The 19729-nt window shown below is 31.9% G+C and overlaps 1 protein-coding gene across 1 annotated transcript; it reads right to left on the reverse strand.

Moving 5' to 3' along the window:
* Positions 1–335: 335 nt before the first annotated feature.
* On the reverse strand, positions 336–2313 carry LOC105791270 (probable receptor-like protein kinase At4g10390). Its single transcript, XM_012619274.2, has 2 exons — positions 1565–2313; positions 336–1456 (listed from the first exon to the last, which is right to left on the reverse strand). Exons 1-2 carry the CDS (start codon positions 2166–2168, stop codon positions 762–764), a joined length of 1299 nt encoding a protein of 432 aa, XP_012474728.1. The 5' UTR covers positions 2169–2313; the 3' UTR covers positions 336–761.
* Between the last annotated feature and the right edge of the window lie 17416 nt (positions 2314–19729).

The following is a 19729-nucleotide window of genomic DNA, read 5'->3' on the forward strand; positions in this document are numbered from 1 at the left end:
GGAGATCTTGATAATTTTAATTATGCATATTCAAATTCAGATGATGATGATGATGAGCTCGGTCAAAGACAAAGAGCATATGTTAAATATTAAAGAGGAATAACTCAACAAATATAAACTAAAACAATTAGATAAATTTGAATATGATGTTTATTTTTCTTTTTTTTAGCAATCGTATTGTTAACTACCTTTTAGACTAGCGAATACATATAATTATTTGATTTTAATTTTTGTTACTTGTTTAGAAATTATTTTATAGTAATTAGTATTTTTTAAAAATAAAAATTATGTAATTGTGTAATTATAATTTATACTACTAAGCATGACATAAGAAATTACGATAAAATTACAATCTATTAACCAAATACATCAAAAAAATTACAAATTTTTATAATTACAAGAAAATATAATTACATTTTCATTTCCTCACCACCTAAATAAAAGCTTCCGTAAGAGTGTTACAAGTGGGATTCTTATTTTAAGAAAGCCATAACCGAATCTCTAAATTAAACAATCAAAATCCAATTCAGCTGTCCAATGTCTATCCACTTACAGTAAAACAAACTTGTATCCCAAATATTTAATTACATGTACTAAAGATTTCCATAATAATCTCGTTCCTTCTCTAATTCAGGGGCTTACTTTCTGCAGTAAATGCCCTGATTTTGACTTCCCAAATCTACTCACAAGAAAAATGTGGTAAACTAATTATGAACAATTTCAAATTTGAAAGCATAATCCCAATCACCCTCAATTAGCTGCTAATGGCAATCTTTGGCTTGTGTGAACAGGAAGCCGATGGAAGTGATTTTCTCCTTAATCATTTCAATGATTTGAGAAGCAGAAGGTCTAACAGTGAGACACTGGTGTAGGCAAAGTGCAGCAATTGAAAGCAAACACCTGGCTTCTTCCAAGTCAAACTCTCCAGCCAGACGTGGATCCACCAATTGTGCCACTTTCTCCTCCGCCCCATGCTCACTTATGCCCCTTAAATTGGGTGCCACAATTGAAGTCAACAGGTGTCCCTTTTCTGGACAAAAGGCCTTCATTCCAGTCACGAGTTCCAAGATAATAACACCCAAGCCGTAAACATCGTTCTTTTTGGAGGCCAATCCAGTTCTCAAGTAATGAGGGTCAGTGTAACCTGGTGACCCAACCATTACTTGCTTCGTCCTGGAACAAGATGGCGGCACCACCGTTGAAGAAAACCCCATCTTCGCTGACCCAAAATCGCACAGCTTGCAATTAAAATACTGGTCTAGCAAGACATTAGATGGCTTGATGTCCCCATGAACTATTTGGAGGGTGCACTTTTCGTGTAGGTATTCGATTGCTTGAGCAAGTTGGAAAGCTATGTAAGTGCGGGTTTTCCACGAAAGCACTTCCTTTTCCCTTTCGTGTAGTTTCTCTTGTAAGTTCCCGTTAGGAGCGTACTCAAATACCATGGCCCCTTCCTCTACACACAAAATTAATGAAGTTTCAGTTAGTAACACTATTCATTTCAATAATAGTAACTTCTTTTTTTTCTTTTGAAAGAGTAAAGCAGTAGACTCATGTAACGTACCAAGATCATCGCAGTAACCAAGAAGCTTAACGATATTATCATGACGAAGTCGGAGTAAAATGTCCAGTTCCTGTTTGAACACTTGGTTTAGTCGATCACTAGCGGCATGGATCTTAACTGCTCCACGGCTAGAACCAGACAAGTTAGCCAAGTAGACATTGCTAAACCCACCCTGACCAATCACACGGGAGAAATCCTTAGTGGTAGCTTTAATCTCTTCCCATCTGAATTTCCTGACAAACCCTTCACCGTCGACGCCAAGATCGTTTCCCTTGATTTGATCAGGTTGAACGGTTGACGTCGATTTACGGCGTTCGAGTTTCCTGAGTCTGTAGCATCTGAACAACAACCCCATTGCAAACGACAAGGCAAGAAGCAAGACAAGAGAAACAGTGATGAGAAAAGCGATTCGAGGGTGAAAGTGCAGTTGGGTTGTTTTTAAAGGGGGTGTCGGCGGATCACTGCAAGTGTGGGAAACAGTGGAAGGTAAGGAGAGGGAAGCGACGCAGAAAATGAGTATTGGGTTTGGTAGCACTAAAGAATAAGAGAATGGATGGGATGGACCTAATAAAGCGAGTACCAGCAGACAAATTTTGAAACACATGAAACAGGTTTTGCTTCAAACATTAGATATGTCAGTAGTCAAAGGGCTCAAAGATGTAGCCATGGGAGCGCACATAACGCCACAAAACCTCCATATCTAATATTCTGATTTAAGGAGAGAGAATGCGATGGAAGCCCCGCAGGAAAGCCACAGAGGTGCTTCTCTTTTTAGCCTAATAACTTTTAAACCATTTCAATTTTGACCAACTGGCTATTCTAAATTTTCAATTTTTTAATAAAAATTTGAAGGTCGACACTTAGACTTTCTTATGATCTCTTTCATTTAGTAAAATTTAAAAACAAATTGACCAATTTAATTTGTTTTTGGTATTTGTAAGGTAAGTTTTATAATCTATGTTTGGGATTTGTGATTATCCTTCGCCCTTCCTAACAATATTGTCTCCAACATTCAAATTTAAATCTCTCGTTAGAAATACAATAAACATTGAATAGATATATACTTCATATTCATATCACAATAATATAAAACTAATATCATGTATTTTTTAAAATACTTTAAGGCTTATATTGTAATATGTATATTTTATTTTGTAACACCCATAAAATTGTTATACTTTAAAAGTGGTAATAAATCGAGATTGTGTAAAATTGATTTTTAATAAAGTAAAATAAGGAAATGAAAGTGATAAAAGAGAAGGTTAAGGAGTATCAAAGAAAGTTGAATTGAGAAGTATGTTATGGTATACTATATTAAAGTAAGGACTAAATCATAAATATGTAAAAGATTTTGAGGTTCAAGTACAATTATTTGAAATATGGGGTTGAAACATAAACATGAGAAAATTGAAGGACCAAACATGAAAATAACACAATTTGTTATGACATGAAATTGGTGTACAGGGACCAAATTGAATAAGTGGAGAAATACGAAGGACTAAATCACAATTTTATCAAAAGTGAGTAGTGATTCAAGGGGAATTTTGAAGAATCATGAAGGGTAAAATGATCATTACCTAAATTAGATAATTATATGGTGTAATAATTAAGGAAGAAAAAATGTTAAAACATGATTGGTTGCATATTTTATTATAAGATATTTATTAATATTTTATTTAATTAAAGTTAGCATAAAAAGAAAGAAAGATGGAGAAAGTTTTGTTTTCTTTACAATTTAGTCATTTTCCATCAAAATCCACCATTTTCACCTAGAAATCAAAAGAATTTTCATAGCCACCAAGAGACAAAAATGATTAGAAGGATATGGTGAACAAGATATTAACTTGGATTCAAGCAAATAGAAGTTGGAGAGAGAAAATCAAGCTAAAGCTTGATTCCAAGAGAACAAGAAAGAGATTGAGAAAGTATATCAAGTGATGAAGAAAAAAGAAGAGCAAATGATTTGAGTTTGGAAAAGGTAAGTACCCATGAATTCTCTGGTTATTTAAGGATTAAAATGTAGACTTGGTGAAGTTTTGTGCTAAATTAGTAAAATAAAGTGTGAAAAATTTAATATGTGAATAAGGAAAATATGATAAAAGTTTAATAAGTGTGTTATGATTTAATATGTGAATAAGTTTTGTGATAAAGTATTGTAAATGTGAAATTGTGGAAATATATGGAATTTTATGATGACAAAGAGTAAATTGTCAAACTTGAGAAACTATGTGGATGAAATAATAGAAGTGAAATACATAATTAATATGTGAAACAAGATATTGAGAGAAATTATGTAATTAAAGTGTAACAAGAAAGAAAATTGATTTAATATGATTAATTAGTGAATATTGAACTTTTATGACAAAAAGGGACAAAATTGAAAAGTTATGAAAGTTTACAAGAAAATATTTGATAAGTGAAGAATGTAGTAGAGAAAGAAAAAATACATGATTATTGTAATTCAAATTACGATTTTTCTTTAAGTTGTGGAAAGATAAGGATTAAATTGAAAAGTGAAAAATTGTACTTAAATTGTGAAATTTTATATGGATAAATAGAATGTGTAAGAAAGTGTGATGAAATGCTATATATATGAAAAGTGAAAGTGAGATTGAATTACAAAGAATAGTGAATAATAGAAATAATTATTAAATTATATTTATTATGTGAATTATTTTGGTGAAATGAAAGAATTATGAAAAGAAAAAGGACTAAATTAAGAAATATGCAAAAGAGGCATGTGGGAAGCTATGGTAAATTTTATTAGTGAATATGAAATTTTTATAAGATAATGAATTATGTTTCAGGTGTCAAAGAAAGTCGATAGTTCTGTTTATTGAGTTGTTACAATAAGGACTAAATTGAAATAGATTCAAAATATATAAATTATGTTCTAAAATGTGAAAATGAAGTGATTTCTGTCTTAATTTCGCAAAGTAGACAAGATGAGAACTATTAAGTAAGCAACACTTCCATCAACCAACAACCATAAATTTAGTCCAATTTTTACAATTTAGTCCCTGTACTAAAAAATTAATTAAGCAAAACTTCCATCAACCAACCACCATAAAATTTAGCTAATCATTATCATTTTCGTAGAAGCAATAATCCTACATACAGGCAAAGCATACCTCTAAATAGACATAAGAAATGGGTTAACAAAAGTTTAGAATTTTCTTAAATATGCTTGAGGAAGATGAAAATGGAAGCAATCGTGATGAGGAATAACACTAAAGATCAGATTTTTATCAATGAAAATAAAATGAAAATGAACTATATTAATGTTTAAGGATTAAAAGGAAAATACAAGCAAAGTTGGAGAACTGAAATTCAAATAAGACAAGGCTATAGTAGAAACTGACTACCAACTAACATGAAAACTAGAAAAATAACTAAACCCTAACTAAAGCTTGAAAAGGACAACTAAAACCCTAAGCTAAAAAGATGAAAGAACAAAGTTAAAAGTAGCCTTATTTTTTCTTCTCAACCAAAAGTGGCTTTTAACATCTGATTGCGACCCAACATTTTGGACCAGAATGCCCCTGAACGTCTAATTTTGATTGGGGTTGGTGTTGGACAAAGACTACCGCTACAGTCATATTTCTCCTCATCAGGTAGTGGAATCGCGATACCTAGGCTTTGGTATAGCGATATCTCAAGGAAAATAATGTTAGCAACTCGAGTTTGAATGTTGATAGTTTACTTAACATGAATGCTTACTTTAAATCCTCCCATCTAAATGAAGGAATGGAGCAAATTATAAGAGGTGGTTCCATTTAAGTGGTTAAAATTATTAGAAAGGGTGAAAGAAGATAAGAACAAGAGCCTTTCAACCTATCTCAAAACTAGGTTCCATTGTTACTCTTTAAGATGGTGGTGGCAGAAGGAAGAACTTTATAGGAGAAAGTGACACTAAGGCATATATGAGAGATATTTACTCGGTACAACTTGTAGAATCTACCCGTTAGGTAAAAATTTTGTAAAGTGATGGAAGGAGAAGTATAAAAGATTATGGAAATAATTTATGGTAGGGATAAGATGCAAGAGTTTAAAGAAGGACCCGATTCACAAATAAAAGAATGGGAGGGATTTAAAGATTCCATTTTAGAAGCCACTAATGTATATATGTAGGAAATAAATGCCATAAATGAAGAGCAAGATGGATATCATAGCTCTTCTAGTGAAAGTAGTGGGAAAAAAATAGAGATATCAGAATTGTGATGATGATGATGCTTTCGCAAAAGACAAAAATGTGAGGTGTGCTATCTAGGCAATAGAAGCTCATAATGATGAGGGAAATATCACATCATATTGGGGCTTAAAGGGGGTTGTCCAACAACTTTTAAAAGAGTCATTATTATACTTATATGGAACACTAGGGGCTTGGTTCAACCCCTAGTTATTCTCTACCTACAACAATTGACCCAATAGCATATGTTTAACCTTTGTTTTCTAATAGAAACTAAAAAATGTAATTTTTTAAAGGGTGGGTTAACCAATGGGGTTTTTGTAACCAAGTTTGGATTTTTACTGAAGAAAGGACTGTGGGACTCTTTATCATGTGGGGCAATAATGTTAAATTCACTGTAACAACTCTTACTTGGTTCAACAACTGTCACAGATAAGAGATGTCACATTGACGCTATTTTCGCACTTACAAAATTTCTTTTCATTTTTTTAACAAACAACATTTAAATAGTTCAATAAGATCTCATTAAAATAATATTCAACGTATTAAAAGGTTTAAAAACATTTTATAATTGTTTCGTAAGTGACTGGACGTGGAAAAAACATAAATTGACTTTCGGTTGCCCAAATGGCTTAAAATGCATGCTTTCGAATAAACTCAAGTAAGAGAAATTTTAAATCCAATTTCAATTGACCTTCAATTTTCACATCTTATTCTAACAATTTTTAGGTATTAAAAGTCATTTTAGATTTTCATAAAGTCCCATTAGGAATGGGGATATTTAGGCATCATTCAGAGTCATTTTAGGACTCAAAAACACAACTTTAGTGGTGCAAGTGACCATCGCCAGATGTAGAAACGTCTAGAATGGAAATACTGCAACAAAAATATAATAAATAAAGTAGCGGTGTTCGCAAGTATACGAGTCAAATTTTAATATAGTAAAGTGTTACAACAAAACACTCCGGGAAGTATTCCAAAGATCATACCCAAGGTAGGTTGAATTAAACTAAAATTAATTTTCTACACTACCAGGGCTAAAGTACAATTAATTAAACGAAATAACATAAATTAACTAAAACTAAAGACAACCAATTAACAATCGAAATTAATCCAATTAAGTAAGTAGAAGATTAACTCACTTAAGTGTTACTAATTAACTTCAGAACTCAGGTTTTATCGAGTTAGCTATTAATTAACCAGTTATTACCTCTCGACTTCTAATTAATTAACTAATTGACCAATACATGTTTATCTCTCGACCTGACTTTATTGACCAGGATAAAATATGATTTACTTAGTAAACTTATCTCTTTATTTCATTTATCTTAAATTACTTCCTAGGGTTATCAATCCTAGGGTTTAATCGCACATAATTTAAGCCAACTAACTCTAACTCAAACCCTAATTCTTTAGTTAATTATTCCCACGTCAAATCATTAATTTCCTTAAGGAAACTAGCCATGCAACATCTAACCCGGCAAGGTCCTAATGTTCAAATATTGTTCATCATAGTATGGTGTTTAAAGCGAGATCTGAGTGGGTAAGATATTAATTGTGACTAAGTATGTAAGTCTCTGAGTGCAACTTTAGGCAAAGTCTGTGTTGGGTTAGCTTGGTGGTTTGGTAGACTCCCTTCTAGAGTATACATGGACTCCCCTGTAGAGTATACGTCACCCCGGTTATTAGACAATTATGTTAAGTCTTTAGTTGAAGATCTATTTATCATCTTATTGTTTTATTATTATATTATTACTCCGGTTGAACAATTTGGTTAGAAAAATAAGAATTGGTTAGAATATAACTAAGTTACTGTAGTTGATAAGACTCACATTTATGATGAGAGAGAAAGTGCTTAGTCATAGGAATCGAGGGAGTTTAGTGGGATAATCAGACTTATCCACTAAACCCAGCTTCCATGTATAGTTGTATAAGGTTAGTATTGGTTTCTTGAGTAAGTTTTATATTTTCCCTTACACCCATATTTACTTGTCAAACTTTCTCTACACTTTTCTCTCAGTAAACCTTAGACCAGAAGCCTACTTGATGAGTTGAGTTCGTTGTATTCAGCCAACCCTTTTGTTGTTTTAACACCTGGTAAATATCGATGAACCCTAGGTTATTTCATGGTTATTTACGTCATCTTTGAGCTACACGCTTTAGCGTCAATTTTGAGTGTAAGGAAGAAAACTTCATGAATCTTGGTTTTCTGCTGATGTTTCTTGTAAGTTTGTTTAGTTTTCTAGCATACAATCTAATAAGTTTAACTATTTATATTATATAGCTCAATATACTCCTGAAGGTTCTCGTGATAAGGGCAAAAGTCTTACTGTTTAAACTTACTGCACTTTCTAGTGAGTTTCTTCTTACTCCATGTGTCTATAATGCCTTTGTTTATGTTTGATTTAAGGTAAGTATATATATTCTATGAAGATGGAATATTTTTACAAGAGTGATGGATGATTGTTGTATTAGATTGGTTTGGTTTGTCCATGTTAAAGATGTAAGAACCTTTCTTCATGTTTATGCCACTACCCCTTGCTTCTGAAATGAACAATATGATTTGAAATATATAAATGAATTCATGGCATTGCCTTCAATGAAATGCGCATTGAACTGGCAGATTGTGATACATGAAAATGGTTGCGTAGCTTCTAGCAGGGCAAGTGTTATTGCAAACCAAATGGACATATCATGATAAAGGAAAATGAATGAACAAATGATATGGCTCTGAATATGGGCTAAGGTTTGTGGCTAAGATGAAGAAGGCAATTTTTATGATTGCATAGGCATAATGTACACGCCAAAGGAATAGTGTTCGGCGTATAGTCTGTCTATGTTTGGTATCTGCCAACTGGCGAACTGTGTGACTGTGTTGAGTTGGAAAGATTTATCTGAACTATATTTGTATATGGCAATGTTTTCCTCCAGAACTCACTAAGTTCTTTGAATTTACTTAGTTACCTGTCGTTCTCAAGTCTACTGACGAAGTAAAGGAATATCTGAAGACTACGCTAGAGGACTATCGTTGTTGTGAGACTTTTTATATTATTTATTGTGCATGACATGGGATGGTGTCAATATATTTACATTTTGAAGAACGTATTTTGTATCTAAACTATTGATCATGAACCTATAGTTCTAATGAAATTTCAGTGAAGTATTCATGGCTTTCAAAGAGTATTATCTTATTTATTTTTGGATGATAAATAGGTTATATTTTATACTAAATTAAGTTGTAGTTTTAAATTGGTTTACTCCAAATACGATTTTAAAAGATAATGATTTTAAGGCAGTGATGCGCAATTCTTGGATCCTCCTTAAGGATCAGATTTTGAGTGTTAGAAGCCACTCATGGATCTAGATACATTTATCCCTTATTTCATATTCAACATGCAAAGTAGAAAATTAAATAGAAAAAAAGGGAATAAGAGAATAAATTTGTTTCAATTTGCACACGAAAGCTGGATTTCCTTTGAAAGTTACGAAGATAATCCCAAATGCAATTGGAAACAAAAAAGAAATAAATAAAAATCACTTAATTAAAGGCTTGGATCGAAATCAAATCCAAGCTAAACAAAGAAAAAAATTTTGGTTTATAACATAAAAATGACTAAATTGAAATAAAGTAAAAACTGAAAATAAAAAATCTAAACTAAACTAAGTGGCTCACTTGACCAAACCTCCTAAAGTGAGGGTAAACACACCTATTTATAGCTAAAATTTTCTGAACTAATTAAGTTAATTACAGCCTAAAAAATGATAAATGTTTATTGTGCTGACAGAAACACTCCTAACTTAATTATTTATGTTTGTCGTTTGGTGTAGCTAAAATTTTCTAATCTAATTAAGTTAATTACAACTTAAAAATTGATAAATGTTTATTGTGCTGACAGAAACACCCCTAACTTAATTATTTATTTTCGTCGTTCGGTGTCACGGCATCACAGGACCAATGCTGTGACACTGCCTTTCGGGGCTAAATTCCTTGGCTTGGAGGTCCAGTGTTGTGACACCACATCCCGGTGTCGCAACGTTGCTGTTTCCCTTCGCGTTCTCAGTCTAAAATCAGTGTCCTACGCACTCAAGTAGCTCGTTAGTTCATCCCTAGGCCCGTATTGGCCCATTAGGTCATCACATGACTAAAAATTGTGTAAAAACGCTTATTTTGCTAAAATTAAACTTAAACTACTAAGTTTATCTCAAACCCATGTTCAAGTCAATTCATAAGGCAAAACTTAGATTAAATCCATGAAAAATATAATAGACATTATGAAAACAATACCAAGTTTACAATCTGAATGTGAACAAACTTCACCTATGTATATGTCATTTCAAACTCTTTTAATACAAAGCAATAAAAACTAAATTCTCTATTCCTTTCAAAGCTCGCATGGAAATGTGATCCTTATAAGACACTATTGCTAGCTTTATAGACAAAGTCTTCCACCTATGTGTTTTAAACAACTAATGTGGTCAGCTTGGAGAGCTTAGTAAGCATATTAAGATTTTTTACTTTACCATCTTTTGCACTAGTGGCGTCTTTTATCAATTATGAAATTCAACTTTAAGAATACCAATTACTATTGAAACCTTAGCTCCATTCACTTAATGATTTTATCAAATATGATTTCACTCACTTATTGAGTACTCACTTAGCCATCCATTAATCAAATGAAGCACATTTACTTCCACTTATAGCCAATTAGTCATTCTTTTACGTTTTAATATCAAGTCAATTTATGATCCATTCATTTATTGTTTCTTCACTAAGGCTCCAAACACTCAAATTTCGTTCCATTTAGTAATTAACTTTACTAAACCAAGAAAATTACAATCTCAGTATTAAATATTATATCACTAACTCATTACCCCACATTTGTCATCCTTGGTTCAATTTGTGCTTTCATTAACATATTTTATTGTTACAATTTTTAAACACTTCGCCTCTAGTATGACTGCAGCTAAAATATATATTAAGATATGGTACCTGAACACATGTAAGTTATTTATTTAATTTGTTGTAAATAAATTAGTTTTAGTTATTTTAAGTATGTATCATTAAATGCTGACTTAGCTCACAATCCATAAGTTTACAGGTAAATGTGAGCCGTTCAATAATAATGACGATAATTATTATTTAAATTTTAAGATATTTCAAAATTAATTTAATTTTTATATACAATTTTAAAATTCTAAATCTTAAAATCTTAAACTTTAACTTTCATAATGGTATATAATAAGGAAATGTTCAATCATGGTACTTTAATAGAATGACTCCATGACTAAATAATATTGTATTTAATAGATAAACAGTTGAAATCTAATTACAAATTGTTTGAGCCCTAATTATATATGTCTAATCGGTCTCTCCGCTAGCTTGATACTACTCTGAACAATTTGCACTTGAATTGACATGAATGAATGGAAACGACAAATTAGAGAAATAGATCGCATGTATCATCATCTGCAATGAATGTATTTTCTCGACATGTGCAAGAGATGACTTAGAGATTAAATTAATTTATTCTAATTATTTTTAATTCATTTGTATTTGAATAATTGAATATTCAAGTAGAAATTGAATTAATTAGTCACCACAGTTTTAGTGAATAAATTAATTAAATATATTTACTCATAGATTCTAGTAAAGTAAAGTCATCATGACTTAAACGAAATTAAAATTGGATTGAGAAAATAATTTAATTAGAAAATTAATTAAATTTATTTTAATTAATTAAATAAATAATATTTTTGGGAAAAGAAAATTAGTTATTGAGTTAGTTTAAAGATTAAATAACACATATAATTAATACTCAATACAAGAGACCGACCAAAAGGCTCACTTGAGTAGCAAGGGGTAGCAACCCTAATTCCCCATAAGAGGCATTGCTCCCGCACCCATGCAACCCCATTAGGGAATAAATGTGTTTTTACATCAAAATAATATTATTTATTTACTCCTTATTCAATCAGGACTCTTGTATTTATTTTCTAAGAAATAAATACTATATTTTGAGAGAGTTCGTCTTTTTATTTCTAGTTTTTGACATAATTAATATTCCACTAAATATTAATAAAATTTTAATTTTGTGCATTCAGTTCATGAAATTAGAGCCTACACTCTAAGCAGATCGAAATTCGAGTATATCGGAGAAGATTGTTTGGTCAAAATTTAAGAATCGTTTACACCACCTAACTCAAAAAGCTTTTACTCATTTAATTAGGATTTATTATTATAAATATCAAAATTGTTCAGTTTAAGAAAATTAATTTTTCGATATATAACAAAATCAATTTTAATTTTAGTTTTAGAAATACTTAAAATAATAAAGTATGACAATCCAACAAAATACTCTTAAGATATACATATAAATCTTCTTGAAAGCTCTGCACATAGTGTGAAATTGAACACCCTTATATGAGAAAGGATTGTATGAAACTGTGATTCCATGTCATCCTTATCCCTTTCCAATAGGAGAATGAAAAGTCAGATTTTTCCTTCTGACTTTTAGCATTTTTAATTGAATTTGAATTTTGTCAAGAGGAAGAAATTGAAAATCAAGAGCAAAAATCTAATTTTTCATTCTCCCATTGGAACGGAATAAGGATGACGTGGAATCACAGTTTCATACAATCCCTTCTCGCCTTATATAGCCTTTAAACTTAGCAATAGAATTGTCAAGATCACATGGAGACCATCGCTTTTATCTACTTGGTTTTCAAATTTGAACATCCAAGATATTGATTTGATTTTAGAATTAAAACAACACTCTTCAAGCTAATCAATTTTAACCCTTATCCTCAACAAGATGGAGTCCCAAATAACTTGAACTCTTCCTTGTCTATCAAAGATTCCTTCTAGCAAATGGAATCTAAAAACATTTTATCTAGTTCCCATTTTTACAACAAAAACTTGCTTTTGTTGCTTAGCACGAAATATAAGGATAATATTTATAATATCACAAGTCAAAATTTCCAATTTACCATAAGGTATTTCGACTGTTTTAAATCCTGTTAAAATTCATGTTGCAGCAATAAGTTCAACTATTAAAGCTTCTAACCAATGACGATGATGTTATATTTTTTTGTACTAATATAGAGGAGTGCAATGCAGTGAAGGACATTTTGAGGCAATATTGTTATATGTCTGGACATGTTATTAATTTTGATAAGTCTATGCTCATCATTTGCAAGAATTGCCTTCATAAGTTTCTTGAGATATTTTGACAAATTTTGAATGTGAAGGTTGTGTAAGAACCCATAAATTTGTAAGGCTTAATTTAAAGAATTTTTAAGGAAGATGTAATTTTTTCTAACTGGTCATTGAAAGAATTCAAGGAAAACTACGAGGTTGGAAGTGAAAGGTACTACCAAAAGATGGCAGAATTACATCAATCAACTCTAGACTAAATAAAATCCCAAAGTTTTATTTTTCATGCTTTAAAGCCTCGGTCAAGGTTTGTGAAAAAAATGGATATGATCACTAGAGACTTTTATTAGAAACATGATAACAGGAAAAAGGAATATGCATTTTGTTATGGGAGGAAAAAGCTGGTCTAAAATAGGTTTTTAAATTTCTGTTAAATTCTGTTATTTGCTTAATTACTAGTCAAAATGATGCATTATATAAAGGTTTAATGAAACGATTCATTTGGGAGTGTATGGGGAACAAAACAAGGCATTTTAAGAGTTAAGTAAACGATGCGTGGCATCAAGCAAGCTAGCACAATCAGTTGTAACTGTTTTTTTTCCTTTTCCAATGAAGCAACCTTCCCCTATCTGTATAATACCATCAAAAGGGGAATAAGAGCCATCCATCTATTATGAAATGAATTTTTTCACTTAACCTATCTTCTCTCTATTCTCTACTATTATTTCTCGATTTCTACCTTTCTGTTATTTCTAAAATCAGTTTCTAACAAAGGTATAAGAGCTTGACGATTCTCATGATCGGGGAGGGGATTTCCACTCGTTTGCAAAAGGACGTCACATATTTACAACAAGATGTCACCACACTTCATATCGAGTTCTCACAGTTGGACAGTCATATTGCCGAGAGGTTCAAGAAGATGAAGGGCGAAGTCTAAGAGGAGCTGAAAAATTAACTTCAAGGTTAGGTTCAAGGCTTATTTAAGCAGTACTTAAGGAAACTTTTACCTACTGACAATGAGAAAGGGGTGTTGGGAAACCCTCCACCTGGGTTCCCTCTAAAAATGCCCTATTACCCTTCTCAAAGAAATGACAATAGCTCCCAATAGTGTGGTAATATCGAGGTTAGTTATAACTCGTCTAAACTGGAATGTCCTCACTTTAATGGTATGTATTTTAAGGGATGGTGGGCCAAGCTTGAGCAATACTTTCTGGCTGAAGCTGTGCCCGTACAGAATAGGTTAAGGGTAGTTATGTTGCATCTGGAGGGTCGGGCCTTATAATGGCACCATTTTTATGCTCAAAGATAGGGTGGTTTCCACATGCTGAATGAGAGGCGTATGCTCAAAGTTTGAAAGACAGGTTTGGTTCTCAAACCTTTTAATACCTCGCTTTAAAACAAGTAGGAACGATATACCAATACCAAGACTCATTTCTGAGTTTGCTCAATCAACTTCAATACCAAGACCTTTCAGTTCATTCTTTCACTTTTGATGATGTTCAGGTTTTCATACCTATCATTGATCAAGAAATGAATCCAGAACCTCAACAATACAATGTTAAACAACTCCCTATTCAAGATAAGGTAATTTTTCCAAAAGAACAAACTCAACAACCTTAAGAACAAGTGTCATTAAGAAGATCCACGAGAGAGGAGAAATACTATTTTAGATTATTATGTTGTATTTCTCCAAGAACATGAGGATGACAATGGAATGATGAAAGATGATCCGATCATCCTTCGTCAAGCCATGAAAAGTTCTAATTCTCAAAAGTGGATTAATATCATGTAAGAAGAGTATAAGTTTATGCAAGAAAATAAAGTTTGAGAACTTGTCTCCTTACCTGAAGGTGTAAAACCAGTTGGTTGTATATGGATATGTAAAACCAAGAGGTATGCAAATGGTAATGTGGAGTGGTATAAGGCACGTCTTGTAGCTAATTCTCCAGTTTAATTGAAAGACTCTTTCAAGAAAATCATGATACTTTTTGCTCATCTTGATCTTGAGCTACATCAAATGGATGTTAAGACTTCATTTCTCAATGGTGACATTGGAGAAATAATTTATATAGTGCAACTAGAAAACTTTGAGGTAGAAGACCCAAAGAATATGGTTTGTAAATTAACAAAATCCATTTATGGACTCAAACAAGCTTCTTGTCAATGGTACCATAAGTTTCATCAAGTAACTGTCTTGTTCGGTTTTGAGATGAATATTTTTTATGATTGTGTGTATCACAAATCCTGTGGGAGTAAGTATATATATTCCTAGTTCTATATGTTGATGACATTTTGCTTGTCACTAATGATAAAAGTTTATTGCACGAAACTAAAAGGTTTGTTATCTAAGCATTTTGAGATGAAATATCTTGGGAAGCCTATTTTGTTTTAGGAATTTAGATACATCGAGACCGATATCGGGGTATTTGTAACACCCCTAACCCGTATTAATCTCTGGAACAGGGTTACAGAGCATTACTAGAGTTTATAAATCAAACGGATAGAAATTTCAAACATTTCATATCATAGCAATAAACATATTAAAAATCAAGTCAAAACATACATATTACCTATCATACGAGCCCTCAAGGCCCTAAATATGCGTTAGAAACAAGTCGAGACTAAATCAGAAACTCAGAGAACTTTTCAAAAAATAGTGAAAATTTTCAACACTACAAGGGTCACACGGCTATGAGACACGCCCATGTCTTAGGTTGTGTGGGCATTCAAAATAGGGACACACGACCATGTCCCAACTCGTGTCCCAGCTCGTGTCCGTGCCTGTGTAACTCACTGACTTGGGTCACACGGCCAAGCCACACGCCCGTGTGCCAGGCCGTGTGCTAGGCCGTTTAACAACGTGACTTGCAATGCTTTGAAAACTATAGGGGACACACGGCTGAGACACACACCCCTGTCTCTGCCCATCTGGATGAAAATAGGTCATTTTACAAGCCATTTTTCTCACCCAACTAAACATGTACCTACAACAAAAAATGCACATATATACAAGCCATAACAAGGCACCAAAGTTATGCATATTCTAGCTTCATACATGTGGTATATTCACATACAACCAATATGCCTATAGACACCTCAAATGACAAAATAATAACATGACTAACCATGTAATCAATTTGACCAAAATACTCAACTAACTTTTACGCATATTTTTATCAATACATACCATTGAATTTACTAACCAAAAACTTACCAAATGGTGCCAAATATACCATTCAACAAATAACATTAATAACCATATAAGCCATTCATGTAATAGCCCGATTTTAGGCCTAGTCGGAAAAGTGGTTTCGGGAACAAAAATATGACGAGAAAAAAATTTATTTTTTTATATTTTTATTGTCTACGATTTCATGGAATGATTTTGTGAAAATTTCGTTCGAAAATTTCGACGTTTGGGCACTCAATTTAGTAAAAAGGACTAAATTGTAAAAAGTGACAAAGTTGAGTTCTACATGTTAAAAGTTCCCAATTTATGAAATTTTAAATTATAGGTCCTTAAATGGAAATTAGACCATTTGTTAACTTGTTGGACAAAAATGGACATGAGATAAGTGAAATAGGATATTTTTAAGTTAGGGTCAAAATAGCCAAAAATTTGTCCATCTTCAAGCCTTGGCCGAATTTCACAAGGGGGAGAACCATAGTTAGGGTTTTCAAGCTTCCAAGCTCCATAGTAAGTGATTCCAAGCCCCGTTTTTAATGTTCTTTACGTTTTTAGAGTCTCGGTAACTTGATTTAGCTTATTCTAGCAATAATTTAACCTAGGGTTTATATTTGGAAAAATACCCATAGGTGAAATGCATTTATTTTGATGTTTTATGGTAGAATATGAAGTTTGAAATTATATTAAACAACTTTTGCTAAGCGATTTTAAGTGAAAACGAGTAAAACGACATAATCGGTAAAAATACCTAATGTTCATAAGTAAGTAAGTGTTAGAGTGGGAAGTCAATGTTGCCATAGAAGGGAAAATTGTTCAGCATGTCATAATACATAAGAATAAGGGATGAAGTTTAATTTACGAGCTTTGGGGAAAAAGTGTAAATATGCAAAAGTTTAGGGGTAAAATTGTAATTTTTCCAAAGTTTGAGTCAAGGGCTGTTTTGATAAATGTGAGTATTATATAAGTCAAATGTGTTATTATAGATCAAGAAAGAAGTGGAATCGACCTTGATCAGAGAAAAGAAAATATTAAAGACTAAATTGCTAAATTTTTATATTATTGCACCAAAGTAAGTTATGTGTAAATAATAGCAATATATTTTTATAAATTGTGAATTATATTTGATATGTGAATTAATATTGAATGTGGAAGGAAAATTTTTCATGAATTATTCAAGGGATAAACTGTTTCAAATAAAGTGTTAAGTGTAAATTCCTGGTTGAACTTAGTAATAGAAGTGGATACAAGTGACATGTCACTAGAGACCAGTGTTACAGTGTTACAGTGAGTCCTGGGTGCTGGGTGATCTAGCATGTGTTACAGACACCTATGTGCAGGCCCGTGTGAGCAGGCCTGTAGACATTTCCAGTGTTATTGATCAGTGGTAGCTTCGGCTACATTTCAGTGGTAGGTACGACTACGTATCAGTGGTAGCTTCGGCTACATATCAGTGTGACACTTATGTGCTAATTCTCTACGTATCCGTGTATATTCCGAGTGTTCAAAGAGAAATTGACTAAGTGAAAATACATGAGATCATGTAACAATTAAGTGTAATTGAATGATGAATATATGTGTGGAATTGAATTGAATAGTGATCAAAAGTGAAAAAGTGAAATTATGAAATAGTAGAATTAGCAACAAAATAGTTTTGGACAGAAACAGTTGTGTGAATTTAAAAATCACCAAAATTATTGAAATTGAATTAGAGAGTGAGTAAGATATGAAATGAAAGCCTAATGAGTCTAATTTTACATAAAAGAAACAGAGCAAGCAAAAGACTTATATATATTGAGATATTTTAAGTTTAGTGAGAAAGGGTTAGAATGATTTTGGAATCCCCTATTCTAAATTTGAAAAATTGTTAAAAATTGTACAAAAATAATTAAAGGCTAAAATTTATATGTTTAGAACCCTGAATGAGTCTATTTTCAAGTGAAATAAATGTAAGTACTATACAAATTCTGAACAGTGAGATAATTAATTTTTAGTGAAGAGAGGTCAGAACTATCAAGTAGTGAAATAGGGGAAACTTTAAAGAATAAACTGTACTTATTGGCTAAGCAAAAATTCTAAAAATTTAATGGTAAGAAGATATATGAATCTAGTTTTAGGAAAAATTAACGAATCTTAATTTGGAGCTCTGTAGCTCTGGATAAAAATAATCTAGTGACTCTGACTCGGATAGATAGCTTTGAATATACATGTGAGTGAATAGTAAAATTATAGAAAATGTTATTTATAAGAGTGTTATGTACATTAAGGATGTGGAATGGAGAGGAGGAGGAGGAAAATAAAATATATGAATGATTTGTATATAAATTGGTCATATGTTGATTATATTTGATAAACGTTGAATTAGAAATGACATAATGTTTCATTTCAATTAGTTATTATGAATTGAATTGTAAATTCATATGGATGAAACCAAACAATTATTTGTTAGTATTATGCATGACATAATGTATTATTCTATATATATATATTCATGGTTGAATTATGATTGTTGAGAAAGATAGATAAATTGGAAAGAAAGTTCAAATTGAGTAGAACGCAGGGTTGAGTACTTTCGTTCAGTGATAAAGACGAATTGACGGAAAATACCATGGATGGACCATGGCAATAAATGATATGTAATTCCGTGTAAGACCATAGCTGGGCTATGGAATCGGTATATGTTATTTGATTACGTGTAAGACCATAGTTGGACTATGGCATCGAGAAAATAAAGTACTGAATTCCATAAGACGTTCACTAATTTGACAAAGTTGGTAAGTGTTACATGGACTCACACTCAAGTGATAGATTTATTGTGATTGTTGAAGTTGAATTCAATTAAGTGATTTCACCAATTGGATATTGTATATGGCAAGATGTGTTAGTGAATTACATATTTATGAAATGATATTTGAAGTTCAGTAAGTGATATATGAAATTAATATGAAAAGATTTATGATTGTTATTAGTATTGTTTACGACATAATGTGGATTCTTCGATGTTGAAACGATTTAACGGATTTATTGAGCATATGAATGAGTATGAGACTCATACGAGTTAGTATAGATATGTACATGTGTCTTATAAGCTTTGAAATGATAAGACTTGTGAATTGTGAATTAATCTATGTGAAAGTATATGGGATAGATTAGCGAATCTTTACAATATATTGAATATTTAATATATTACAATGGTTTAATAGGAAAAATATGACGATACGAGAATATGAAATGATATGGATCAATTCAGGTACATGCGAGAAGCAAGTAATAATTGATAAATTCATATGACGAGAAAGTGAAGGATTACAAGTTCATATATGGCTATGAAATGAACAAATGGTGATAGCTATAAGGCTTGGATCGAATGAATATATATATATTGGGCCTTGTAATCCCTAATTAGCGCGAAGATAATAATTTGAAAGTTTTAATCTGTATGAAATTTTATAACTCAGTTTAATACATTTATAAATGTATGTGTTTTGGTAATGCCTTGTACCCTATTCCCGCGTCGAATACGGGTAAGGGGTGTTACAATGTGACATCGCCGGATTCGGCCATAACATTTAGGCCGGGGTGTTACAATTCAAAACAAAGTACCAATTCTCAACATTTCCAGCAAGTTCCAAGCCATAT

Source organism: Gossypium raimondii, chromosome 8 (genome assembly GCF_025698545.1).
Source record: "Gossypium raimondii isolate GPD5lz chromosome 8, ASM2569854v1, whole genome shotgun sequence".
In the NCBI taxonomy this organism is placed as follows: domain Eukaryota; kingdom Viridiplantae; phylum Streptophyta; class Magnoliopsida; order Malvales; family Malvaceae; genus Gossypium; species Gossypium raimondii.

Coding starts and splice junctions, on each gene's coding strand:
- LOC105791270 (XM_012619274.2), bottom strand. CDS start 2,168: ATGTGTTTCAAAATTTGTCTGCTGGTACTCGCTTTATTAGGTCCATCC. Junction 1,457..1,564: donor TGGTTACTGCGATGATCTTG/GTACGTTACATG, acceptor TTTTGTGTGTAG/AGGAAGGGGCCATGGTATTT.